This window comes from Mesoplodon bidens (assembly GCF_964165515.1).
Source record: "Mesoplodon bidens genome assembly, chromosome: 19".
NCBI classification, from domain to species: domain Eukaryota; kingdom Metazoa; phylum Chordata; class Mammalia; order Artiodactyla; family Ziphiidae; genus Mesoplodon; species Mesoplodon bidens.
In genome coordinates, this window is record NC_138179.1 from 44,742,946 (window position 1) to 44,755,725 (window position 12,780).

General features: G+C 52.0%; 1 protein-coding gene across 1 annotated transcript in view; it reads left to right on the forward strand.

The window, feature by feature from the left end:
• The window catches only part of TBCD (tubulin folding cofactor D), a 179,978-nt gene that overhangs the window by 24,427 nt on the left and 142,771 nt on the right, over window positions 1-12,780 (forward strand). The window contains exon 7 of the mRNA XM_081220636.1: window positions 4,574-4,706. Coding sequence (XP_081076762.1) covers window positions 4,574-4,706 — 133 coding nt within the window. The remainder of the gene's footprint in view (window positions 1-4,573; window positions 4,707-12,780) is intronic.

Sequence of the window (12,780 nt, forward strand, 5' to 3'; positions counted from 1 at the left end):
ATTTATCTTACAGCTGGAAATTGGTACCTTTTTGACTGCCTTCCTCCAGTTCCCCTTTCCCTACCCCTGCCTCTGGTAACCACAAGTCTGATCTCCTTTTGTATGAGTTTGTTTGATTTCTGATTGGTTCTTAGGGATGAATTCCTAGAAGTGGAATGAACATTCTAGGGGTTTTAAATGCAGCTACTGGAAAGGTTGAGCCAGTCGGAAGTCTCCTTTTCTCCATATTTAGCAACACTGCGTGTGATCTTACAAATGTTTACTAAATTTGTTAAATGAAACATATCTTTATTGTTTATTGTCTTTTATTACCAGCAGTACTGACGGTTTGGTAGAGTTCTGCTGAGCTTGACCTGGTGGAGTATTGCACCTGTGGGTGGGGGAGGTGAAACCCTAAACCCTTCTTCCTTCCCTGGTGTCCTCCAGAAAGGTGGCAGCTGGAGACCCTTGCTGCCTGTCCACGGCTGGCGGGATGCTCCCCCGCCATCTAGTGGTCGGACGAGCAAGTGTTCGTGAGGTTGAGGCCCGTTTTCCACCCAGCTCCTGCCGGTTTGCCAGGTTGTGGGTGCAGCCAGTTTTCCTCACTTCTAGAGAGGGCTGATGCCCTCAGGTCCTAGAGCTGCTCTGAGTAACCCACCTCACGGGCGGGTTCTGACTCGCATATTTCTGTCTTTTTTGGTGGGTTGTAAACAGTGAGGCCCTGGGTGTGAAGGGTGGTCACATGTGGCCTTTGTCCCCACTGGCATCTGTTTTCTGATATTTCACGAGGGAGCTGCCTGTCTTACTCTCTCTGCCGTCAGCTTTTTTTTTTTTTTTTTTTTTTGTGGTAAGCGGGCCTCTCACGGTTGTGGCCTCTCCCGTTGTGGAGCACAGGCTCTGGACGCGCAGTCTCAGCGGCCATGGTTCACGGGCCTAGCCACTCCGAGGCATGTGGGATCTTCCTGGACTGCGGCACAAACCCGTGTCCCCTGCATCGGCAGGCAGACTCTCAACCCCTGCGCCACCAGGGAAGCCCTGCCGTCAGCCTTGATTGCTTCCTCTTACCATGTGCAGTTCTGGAGCCGCACCTATTTCCTTCCATTAACTGGAACCTTTAAACATCAGCTGCATTTTCTGTAACTTTGATGTTACATTTACGCCAAGACGTGTGGATATAGGTGTTATTTTACAGAAACTCCTCAATGGAAAGATATGCCTTTATTCTTACTGATTACATTAATTTTAAAAAGATATTTTTAATCTAACTGTAAAATCAAGGTATGCTCCAAGTAGGAAAGTTGGAAATTTTGGAACATAGAAAATTAGGAAAACCCCACACGTTTATAATTAGAATACACAATACATGCGTTGTATTTTTTTGGTGTTTTTCTGTGCTGTTATTGTATGGAGTTTGCACAGCACAATCTCTTTGAGTTAGCACCTGCATTTTCACTTAATTTCACGTTACCGTTGATTAAATGGCTCCTTTAGATTCCACTGTTTTTAGTTACTCTGACCAGCTTTCTCACGTCCTTCCTCTTATAAGCAATGATGTAATGACTAGCTTTGGTTGTAAACCTGTTTTGGTATTTGGGATTATTTTCTTAGGATAGACCCTTAGAGGTGGACTTCTGAGTGACAAGACACAAGGACATTGTTGAGTCTGTACACCTGTCGCTGGGTGACTTTTTTTTTTTTTTTGTGGTACGCGGGCCTCTCACTGCTGTGGCCTCTCCCGCTGCAGAGCACGGGCTCCGGACGCGCAGGCTCAGTGGCCATGGTTCACGGGCCCAGCCACTCCGCGGCATGTGGGATCCTCCCAGACTGGGGCACGAACCCGTGTCCCCTGCATCGGCAGGCGGACTCCCAACCACTGCGCCACGAGGGAAGCCCGCTGGGTGACTCTTGGGAGCGTGTTTTCAGGACTTCTGCAATCATGGGCAGCCTCAAGAACAACCCTCTTCCCCCAGTTGGATTGTGCATTGTTTTGTTTATTACTAACATTTAGTTTGTATTTCACTGATCGCTGGTGAGCTTTAACACATGAGTCTTATTTCAGACATCGTATGTCCCGTGTAGTGACCTGATTTCTAATATCTGTGGGCTTCTTGGTGCTTTTTCTCCAGTAGTATGAGCTTTCTCTGTGAAAAATGTTAGCTAGAGAAGGGTGTGATACTTCCTCCAGTGCGTTGGTAGCCTTTTACTTTCTTCTTTGGACTAAAGTTTTAATTCTGATGTCAAAATAGTAACTTTTTTTCTTTTATTTATTTAGTTATTTTTACTTTTATGCTTGAAGGCTTACCCTATTAAGAGATTTTACAAAGAATCATTTATATTTTTCTACCTTTTTATTATTTAATATAGAATTCTTAATTCATTTGGAATTTCTTTTGGTATAGGATATATGATAGATTTTTTTCCTTCTTACAGGTAACTAAATTCTATCACCATTTTGTGAATATTTAACTTTTCCATTAATTAATTTAAAAACACACACAAAGTAAGTTCTTACACAAAATAGGGTTTGTCACTTCACCCGTACTGTTTCATTCTCAGACCAGATACTCTGTGGTAACAGTACTGACAAGGGTCCGGAGCAGCAATGTGTCCCACTGGTGTTTTGCCCTTTGTCCCTCTGGTAGGTCTAGTCCTGTAGTTAAGGTTTTGCTGATCACTCTTGTGGAGATTACCTTCCTGAGAGAAAGACAGTGGGGTCTCTAAACACCTGCACATGTTAGCTGAGTTCCACATTGAAAGTAGATGTAGTCTGTGATGTAACTTTTCCTAAAAGGGAAGCAAGTGTAGGATTCAGAGATCCTTCAGTTTGTGTAGAAGGGTCTCGTTCTGTGTGGTACATCTGTGGGATAAATATTTTCTATTTTTGCTTATCTGTACTTTTGGACCTCTGCTGCGAACATAACATTTTCTTTTTTAGAGAGAAAAATAAAAAATATAAAATAACCTATTTGCTTAAATCTTTCAAAGGAGCCTTAGGTTTTTACTGTAATTTGGAAACTCAACTTGTGTGATTTTTCCCAGGAGTGGAAGTTGGCCGCCACAGGCTGCACACACAACATCAGCCTCCTGCCTGCTCAGCAGATGAGTGGGTGGAGGAAGCAGGGTGCGTGGCCCCTGGGTGGCTGGTGCTGTGACTCACATCTCCAAGTTGGGCTTTGGGTCCCAGCAGGGCCGCTTACCAGCCCTGTGGGCCATTCTGTGCCTGTGACCTCGCCTGTCCTGAGGGCCACCCCACTGCCTGCCCACGTGCAGGGTGAGTGCCGGCCAGCTGTTGTCTTCAGGCTGAGGATCAGGTCACTGTGGGTGTGACCCTCATCCTGTGGCCCCCTCCAGAATCAAGGGGCTTTAAACAGGGCCAAGGACATTGAGATAGGGTATATATTACCAGTTATCCATTTTAGATGACCACTCTGAGGTGCAGATTTTATGAAATTCCTGGGCCCTCTTCTCAGACCTGCCGTAACACAACTTCTTGTCCGGTGGGGGTGGCATGTGAGTTCGCCATTGTAACCAGCATCCTGAAGTTTGGTAAATCCTCGGTGACCGAGTGTCTGGGTGTGTACCCTGATGGGGGTGGGCGAAGACAGTCGTGGCAGCTTTGTTTTACTGACATGGAGACCTTCTGTGTGGCCGCAGTGTAGTCCCTGCGCTGGCTGAGCATCTTCTCGCTCGGGGCGGCGGTGGCTGTTTTGAGGGAAGAGGGGCCTGTGGGGGCTTCTGGTCAGGACAGGAGGCTCCTGCAGGGGTGCAGAGGACAGAGCCAGGCATGTCGAGTGCTGCCCTCAGGGTAGTGCCACCTGGCGTGTTTCTGTGGTATTGGTGCCGAGTCCTCTCTGGGTGTGGTCTGTGGGGGCACCTAGGGGAGCGAGAGGTCCTCACAGGTCACCTCCCACGATGCTGTCCCTACGCCTGCTGTCCTCCCCTCACTCAACTGTTTCCTTTTCATTGTTTGCCTGCTTCCTGTGTTTCTGCCCCAAGACTGCAAGCTCCCCCAGGAGGGCAGGGGCTCAGCCTGAGTCAGAGAGCTGGGGGATGGGTGTGTGCACTGGTTGGAGAGGAGTGAAGGGGGCCTGTGCTTCGGTGTGGGAGCCCGAGGGTGGCTGCTGGCCCAGACCAGTGTACAGGAGGGTGGGCGAGAGCCAGCACCCCGGGAGTGCAGCACTGAGCAGACGCCTGTGGTGGGGACGATGGGGCCGTGGACACAGCTAGAGCTCTGCATGGCGTGTGCAGCAGGCAGAGAGGACGGGGAAGGAGTCCCATGGCAGTTGCAGAGAGGGAGGTTGCAGGTGGCAGCATGGGGTCCCAAGGTGAAGGGATACAGATTTGGGCCGAGGAGTGGGCGTGGGTGGGCTCAGGTGAAGGTGGTCTCATGCTACACAGGGTCTCGGGATGAGGGGGCTCAGGAGGTGGGAAGCGGGGGGGTGGGGACTGTGTGAGACCCCAGGGAGGTGGTGGTGGGAATTGCCACCTGAGAGCCAGGGTCTAAGGTTGGAGAGTGGCAGTGGGCCAGGAAAGGGTGAGCTCTTGGCAGCTGGGGCCTCGGTTGAGCTGTCACCTACCTGTCCCCTTTTGGCAGGTTTGTCACGCGGCCCGACGTTAAGCAGAAGAAGATGGCGAGTTTCCTGGACTGGAGCCTATGCACTTTGGCCACCTCCTCCTTCCAGACCATCGAGGGGGTCATCGCCATGGACGGGATGCTTCAGGCCCTGGTAAGCACTGTCCCAGTGGTGTGGAGCGGTCAGCGGTCAGCTTGTGGGGCTGTCAGAACCCTGGGGACAAGCCCTGTTTACCTTGTTTTCGTGGAGAAGTGGTTGGAACACAGGAGGAGATGTTGAACCCCGACAGGACAGTGAACACGGTTTCTTTTCTCTGCTGCTTTGCACTGGGCCCTGTGACTGAGGGCTGGCCCTGCATTGTTAGCGATGGGCTTTCTGCTCTGGGGAAGGTGGTGGGCTGGTGGCCCTGCGCATCGCCGCCAGGGGGCACCAATGCCTGCAGAGCTGGAGCCAGCAGACAGGTAGGGGCATGTCCTCCTCGAGCTTCCTGCTGCTCAGATGTGTTACAGAGAAAAATGATTGGAAACAGCTTGAAGGAAATAAGGCAGGTGATTTGAAATTTGGTCTTGTTCAGATACTCAGGGTATTTGTAACCACTGTACTGAGCGCAGACCTGGCCCCTGGCCTGAGAGCTCCCACCGTTTCCTGGCTGCCTGCTTTGCTTGTCTGGTGGTGCCTTTTCTAGGAGGAAAGATCAATTGAGTTTAATTGGCTAAACTCTGTGGGGGAGGGGAGGCTGTCACATTTGATGCTCTGGGATCAGGGCTCCCCTCCCTGGGCCTTGTGGTCCTTGCTCTTCCATTGCAGTGGGTGTGATTTCGTCCTTGCCCTTGTCTCTGAAGCTGGAGAGCTCAGGGCCCACTTTGAGGAGAGCAGGGCATTTGGACTATGTTTAAATGGTGGCGTTTGGGCCGTGACTCAGCGTGATGTCGTCTTCTTGGGTGTCATCCCATCTCCTTTTCTTGGCTGTTGCAGGTTCTGACAGGGTGTAGGAGGCGTGAGGGCCTGGGGGAAGTGGGGCTGTTGGTGTGATGTCCTGGGGCGGAGGGACAGGAGGTGGGAGGATCGGAGAGGACAGTCCTCCGCCCTGCCTGCCCTGCACCTAGAATGTTCTCTCATCTGTGTCTTTTCATTTATGATGCCATTGTCTTCAGGAAGGATTGCCATTTAAATGATGAGGGTATCTCAAGACGTTTTAAAAAGAAACCTGGAAAAATAAAACATGTTCCTGTAGTCTGATGAGGTGATCTGTTTATTCATGTGTCCTTTCATTCTGTAAATAAATGTGATGTGTTATACTGACAATGGCTTTTAAAAAGTTGAGATGTAATTCACATATTTCACCTTTTTAAAGTGTATAAGTGCAGTGATTATTTTGTGTATGTACAGGGTATAATCTAATTCCAGAATACTCTCGTCACCCCTAAAGGAAACCCCACACGCGTTAGCAGTCCCTCCCTGTTCCTCCCCTGCCATCCCCCAGCCCCTGGCAACCAGTGATCTACTTTCTGTCTCTCTGGGTTTGCTTATTCTGGACATTTCATACAGTGGAATCATGTGCAATGTGACTTTTTGAGTCTGGCTTCTTTAGCATCATGTGTTCACGGTTCCTCCACGTTGTAGCCTGTGTCAGTGCTTTGTTCCTTACGGTCAATACTCCACTGTATGGGAATTCTTAGTTACTCTGAATAATGCTGATCTGAAATTTTGTATATAAGTTTTTGTTTGAGCATATATTTTCAATTTCCTTGCTACCATAGTAGCAACAGGTTTTTTTTTTAAGTTTAACAATAATTTATTTAAAATTTATTTATTTATTTTCGGCTGCTTTGGGTCTTCATTGCTGTGCACGGGCTTTCTCTAGTTGCAGCGAGCAGGGGCTACTCCTCGCTGCGGTGCGCGGGCTCCTCATTGCAGTGGCTTCTCATGTTGTGGAGCACGGGCTCTAGGCGCACGGGCCTCAGCAGTTGTGGCTCACGGGCTCTAGAGCGCAGGCTCCGAAGCTGTGGCGCACGGGCTTAGTTGCTCCACAGCATGTGGGATCCTCCTGGTCCAGGGCTCGAACCCGTGTCCCCTGCATTGGCAGGCGGATTCTCAACCACTGTGCCACCAGGGAAGCCCCAGTTTAACAATAATTTAAATATTTTTTCTGTGTTTCTGAGGTTTTAAAAAAATTGTTATGGCTGGCACACCTGTGATATTGATGGAACATAGGTATCAGCCTGTGCCTGTAGGTGGCTCTTGTTCCATCTGCATGTGTGGGGAGGTGCTTAAGGAGGACTTTATTGCTATGATGGGGGTCAGTGCTGGAGGTGGCTGGCCAGGAATGATGCTGAGTGTTGACAAGCGGGGAGGGGGTGGTCCTGGTCACCAGGCCATTGCTGCAGGGGTCCTGGGTGGGCGGGGGAGGGAGGTAGTGCAGGGCATCCAGCCCTGGTGAAGGATGGGTGGATGCAGCCGAGATGGTTTATTTGAAAATTTGAGTGTAAGTGGATTCTTAGTTTTTTGCATGAGTCACATTGAGAAGTCTTAGGTCACAGAGAAACAAGGGTCTGACGAACACAGCCAAGCCTGTCAGTCCACTTGGCCTTGCAGGGTAGACCCGCCCAGACGCTGGTGCTGCTTCCTGACTCACTTTTGTCCTGCTTTAGACCTCCTTCCCCCAGTCTGGAATCTGTGTCCATGACAGGCTCCTGGGGTCTCCTGCCATGCCCCACTGGCCTGGAAGCTGCCTCTCCAGAGGCCATTGCTGTGTTCAGGTCCTGGGGGCGCCAGTGCTTTTTTGGCTTGAGAAGGTCGTGGGGCCACTTTTCTGCCCAGTTCTGCTGTGGTTGGGCCCACGGGTCCTTTTTTTTTTTTTTTTTTTTAACGTTTTTGATCCTCTTACTGCTTGTCACTAGGTTGTTCCCAAGTTTTTTTTAAAATTAATTTATTTTAATTTATTTTATTTTTGGCTATGTTGGGTTTTCATTGCTGTGTGTGGGCTTTAGTTGTGGCAAGCAGGGGCTACTTTTCATTGCGGTGTGAGGACTTCTCACTGCCGTGGCTTCTCTTGTTGCAGAGCACGGACTCTAGGCGCCTGGGCTTCAGTAGTTGTGGCTCATGGGCTCTAGAGCTGAGGCTCAGTAGTTGTGGTGCACGGGCTTAGTTGCTTTGTGGCATGTGGGATCTTCCCAGACCAGGGCTTGAACCTGTGTCCCCTGCATTGGCAGGCGGATTCTTAACCACTGCGCCACCAGGGAAACCCTGTTCCCAAGTTCTGTTCCTTCTTCCCCGGGTGGGGCACAGGCATTGGCAAGCCCGCTGCTGCCCTCCTGCTGGCCGCTTCACTGGCCATGAGTGGGGAAGTGCTTTTTATTGGGACATCTCCCCGTTCGACACTCAGGAGGAGAGAAGGTCTCCGTTTTCTCTTCCTCCTGAGGAATAAAATGATTTTCCCAAAGGCTTAGCAAAGTTGAACCCTGTGTCCCTGCCCGCTTGTCCTCCCAGAGGAGGAAGCCCTGCGGGGCCGAGGCCCTTTGGCAGCCGCACCCCGGAGCTGCCGGGGACATGCGCCCTCAGTGAGGGTATCACCTGGTGTAAGAGCCCTGCCAGGGGAGGGGAGGCCTGGCCCTCCCACAGCTCCCAGGGCAGGCACATCCTTCTGGAGCCTTCAGAAGCCCAGTGCTTCCTCTGGAAAACCCAGGTCTTTCTGGAATCATGCACGTTCTTTCCTTTCCTTTTTTTGAAGGAGAAATGTGGTTTAATTGCTGCTACTGCCGCCTGGGCAGGAGGAGACAGTGTTGGTGCTGAACTCTCACGGGCGGGAGCGGTTTCGCCACGAGCTTGTCAGACCTGAACGGGGAGGCTGGGTGTCTGCTGTGCATGATGAAACCTGCAGGTGTGCTGCGCTTCAGGATTGCGTCTGCCTCCTTCGATGCACTTGGCTTCATTCTATCCACCTGCTCATTAGTGTGGGTTAGGCGAAACAGGTGGACTCGTAACAAGTACCATCGAAACTGGCGCTTGGTTTTTATTTCCCTTGAAGCCTATTCCTCTTGCAGGGCTGATTTTTAACCCTCTGGCAGGGAAATAAGTGTTTGGCAACTTCGTTTCATTGGAAGGCCTCTTTACTGTAGATCTTTGAAACACCCTTTGGTTTAGCCCCTCTTTAAGCATTAGGATTAATGGAAATCTAGGAAATTCAAGGAAGGGAAACACGATATTAAAAATGGAGGCTGGTGGTCATTTGAACTTGCTGCGCTCTGCTCACACTGGCAGGCATGCAGTCTCCGCTCCGGCTCCTCAGACTGGAGACTGACTGACAGGTGGCTCTGTGCGCTTCCCGAGGGCGGGCAGCGGACGGGGGCGCGCCGTTCTGTTTGCCAGCTGCTGGGGTTGTCCCCCCTTCACAGTGAGGGTTCTTCTGTCCGTTCTGTCACTGTCACAAGTACACCTCGTTAAAGGGTAAAGCAGTCACAAACAAGATTAAAGAGTAGGGAAGTGAAGACGGCAGATGCCCACAGTCCCACAGCCTGAGCCCCTTGTGGGGAGGGCGGGGGCCCTCCTTTGGCATGTGGTTTAAGGACGCGGAGGAGCCTCGTGTCCAGGTCAGGGTGGCTGTCGAGCAGGTGGCCCGCACCCTCGGACGGGCAGGCCGCACCCCAGATGCGCGCCCCAGACTCCAGACGTGGTTGGCTCTGCCCCCCAGGGAGGAGCGGGTCCTACAGCAGCACCTGAGATCCCAGCGGGGGCAGCCCCTCTCCATGCCCCCGTCTGTGGAAGGGAAGCAGCAGGCCTCTGGCCTCAGAGCGTGGCGTGAGCTCGTCTCTGAACGTGAAGAGAAGGCACTTGCTCACCTAGAACATTTCTCATGTGGCTTTGATTCCTCTTCGTTCAGGATTCTTTGGAAACGGCACCCTGTGGTTTCATTAAAGTTGTTTGGCCAGAGGACAAATGAGCCAAACTGGGCTTTTTAGTCATAGCACTTGCCTGGGGCAGGGTTTCCGGTGGAGGAAAACGTGGTAGAACCATTTGAATGTGACCGTTTTCAGGGTGTGCATGTTTATGTAATGTTCATGTGCTCCTGTAGGATTCAGGTGAAATAAGGCATCTTCAGTTTCCTTGGGGGTCTAAGATGTGGAGCAGCCAACTCTGAGGCTGCTTTAATCTCACGTGACTCTGTTTTATGCGTGGCGGGCTGCCCAGTGCACGGGTCTTGTTAGAACACGCACGGTGTGAGGCTTGTCTCCGTTCACCGGCGGCCTGGTTTGTACACCTGCTGTGTGATGGGGTGACGTGTCGTGCTGGACAGGTGTGTGCTTGCAGGCAGCCAGCCTGGGCCCACGCTTGCACGGGAAGGGGCTTAGCCATCGCAGTGCCTTTGCCTCTTGGATGAGAGGCAAACACAGAGCGCTGTGCTCTGTGAGACACATGCAGACTGCCTGGCCAGTGTCCCTCCACCGTGGTGTCCCACCTCGTAGCCCCCACTTACCTGGCTGCCTGGCCACCCTCACCTTCCCTCCAGCGCAGGGGTCCCTCAGGCTCTGTCTGTGCCCGATTCTCCACTGACCTTAGTCCTTGGTTTCTGTCCTTGGTCCCAGAGCCCTGGTTCTGTGCACCTGTTGTGCTTCAGGCTCCGCAGGTCAAGGTAGCGTCTTGTGCTGTGGCCTTTCCTTCCTCCCGCTTGAGTTGCACGTGAGACCCAGCCGCAGAGGAGGATGCTGGCCGGCACTGTCTGTGCTCTCACAGGCTAAGTCCAGGGCCGAGCCCCAAGGTGGGGAGGTGGCTTGAGGCGTCTCCACGGCCCTGCCCTCCTTTACTGGTCCGGTGCTCGCTGGGCTGTGCTGGCCGCTTCCCTGGCCCATCCTCCACCCCGTCCAGGGTCCTCTCGGCCATCTGCCTGCTGCTGCCCTCCCTCCATTCAGGGGCTGGCCCAGTCTGGAGGGTCCCTCTGGGCAGTGACAGCCGCCTCTGGGTGTTCTGGGTCCCATGCTGCTTTCTGCTGCCCAGGTCGCCTGCCCTGTCAAAACCCGTCAGTGGGCTCAGCTCTGCCCATCTGGTCCCAGGCGAGGTTCTTCCTCCCTTTCCTCCTTGTGTCTCCTCTTGTCTCAGTTCCGCACAGAGCCCCCTCCTTCCCCTGGGCTTGGCATCAGAGCACGACCCCTGCCACTTCCTGCGCCCGAGCCAGCTCTTCTCGGGACGCTCCCCTGTATGTCACAGCCTCCTCCTCTGACCTCTGCTCTGGGAACTGCAGGCTTTATGTTGATTGTTTCTAAGTTTCTGTGGCAGGAATTGTGCCTTTTGCATCCTTTACACGTCACTTTGTTAGGCAAATAGGAGATGTATGATCAGTGTTTTTGGTACTATTGAATCGACTGAGAATCGATTTTTATCTGAAGAATCATTAGCACTGAGTAAGTGGTCCTAACAAGGCATGTTCGGGGGGACTGGAGTCCACTGGTCTGGCTCTCCCTCCAAGGTTGTTCCTGCAGGTCTTGGCCGTCCTCAGGCTTGCTCTTCCCATAGTGGAAGTCGAGGTGGGGCAGCATCTTTGCTGCCGTTCAGACTGATTCTGACCCTTTTAAGGGAAGAGCTTTTAGCTTTTTTTGCTACATGGTGTTTGAAATTCCTGTATTAGGGGCTGTAGAAAGCCTGCTTGTGCCTGTACCTTTGTGTGGTTGCTCATGGTTTGTAGAGTCTGACCACACTCTCTTGGGGTGGGTGGGCTGGACGAGGGCCACCCCGAGTGGCCTCCCAGTCGTCCGCCCCCTGCCCTGGAAAGCTGGGCCCCTCTGAGTAGTAGGACCACAGGCAGCCCAAACGCTAGGGTCTAGGAGGGGTCATTTAAACGGGAACATCTTAATGCAGCTTGTTATTAGGATCCTGACTTCCGCGGAGGCTGTTTAGAACATTTGAGGAAGCTGGGTAGATAACAAGGTGGTGGAATACGTCGTTATGAGCAGATTGACATCTGAAAACAGGTCACAGTCGTCAAGTGTCCTCGGGGCTCTTGTGCATCGCGCAGCCTCATCTTCCAGACAGGACACAGGAAGCTGCAGTCAGGGACTGGGGCGGGCCGGGCCGTCTCCCCTCCTGTGAAGGTGTGTGTTTATGACTGGGATTTCACTGTTAGGTTAGGAAAAGATTTAACACAGAATGGGAAGATAAAACTAATGTGATTATTTTGATCATTTAAACATTTCTTTTTGAAGTTAATTTTTATTTACATATTTATGTACTTAAAATCCTTTATAGTTTACTTGATATAAGTGTATTTTATCAGAATTGTATTTTTTCATTCTGGGTCCTAGCTGATAATAATCAGCTGTTTATCCTAGCCATTGAAAACTCAATTTCAACAACTAAAATGTTTCCACATTTGGAAGTTTTTTGTTTTCCCCTTAATGTATGCAGTCCTGAGGAAGTAAACCAGGCACCCTCTCGAGAGAACAGATGTCTTGCTTCTTCTTGGGGTGGGAGGTGCCTCCGGTTGGGCTGGCTTACCCCCTCCCCGCCTCAGGCCTGGTCCTGAGCACAGTCTGGTGGGCACGGCCTTCAGGCCAGTTGTCCTTTTGTATTTCTTAGTGCTCCCCTGTACAGTTTCAGGTTACTGTCATTTCTTGGGGTGGTGGTGGCCCTCCCCCTCCCTTTTATTTTTGCAAGCCAGTAGAGAGAGAGAGAGAGAGAGTGTGTGTGTGTGTGTGTGTGTGTGTGTGTGTGTGTGTCAGGGTGGGCGGGGTGGAGGGTGGTGCAGGTGGTGGGGTTCTTCTCCTCTGACCTGCAGGGAAGGGGGGCCTGGAGCGTGAGTTAAGAGAATTCGTCTGTATAGCGCCCTTGGGTGTTACTCAGAGGGCGCCAAGCTGTTGGGCTTTGTTGCCTTCCATGGAAGGTTTGGTCCTGGCTCGGCTCTGTGGCTCTAGCAAGGACCATCAGTCAAGCTCTGGAGTGGCGTCCAGCCCGAAACTGTTGTGTCAGTGCTGATGGTCCTTTCTGTTTACGTTTTGTCCCCTTTGTGCGTGCACATCCAGGAACAGCTGTGATACTGGGGCGTGGTCCCCTCTGTTGCCCTGGGACAGGACTCAGGAGCACAGAACGGGGGAGCTTGCCCTGCCTGAGCCCCGTCCTGTGTGCTGGTCGGTGTGTCTGTGAGGTCACGTCTTCCTGAGGGACTGGGGATGGGGCCGTCATGCAGTGAGGTGCCCCGCAGTGCCAGTGCTCTTCAGCTCACAGGATAGCTCTTGGGTGC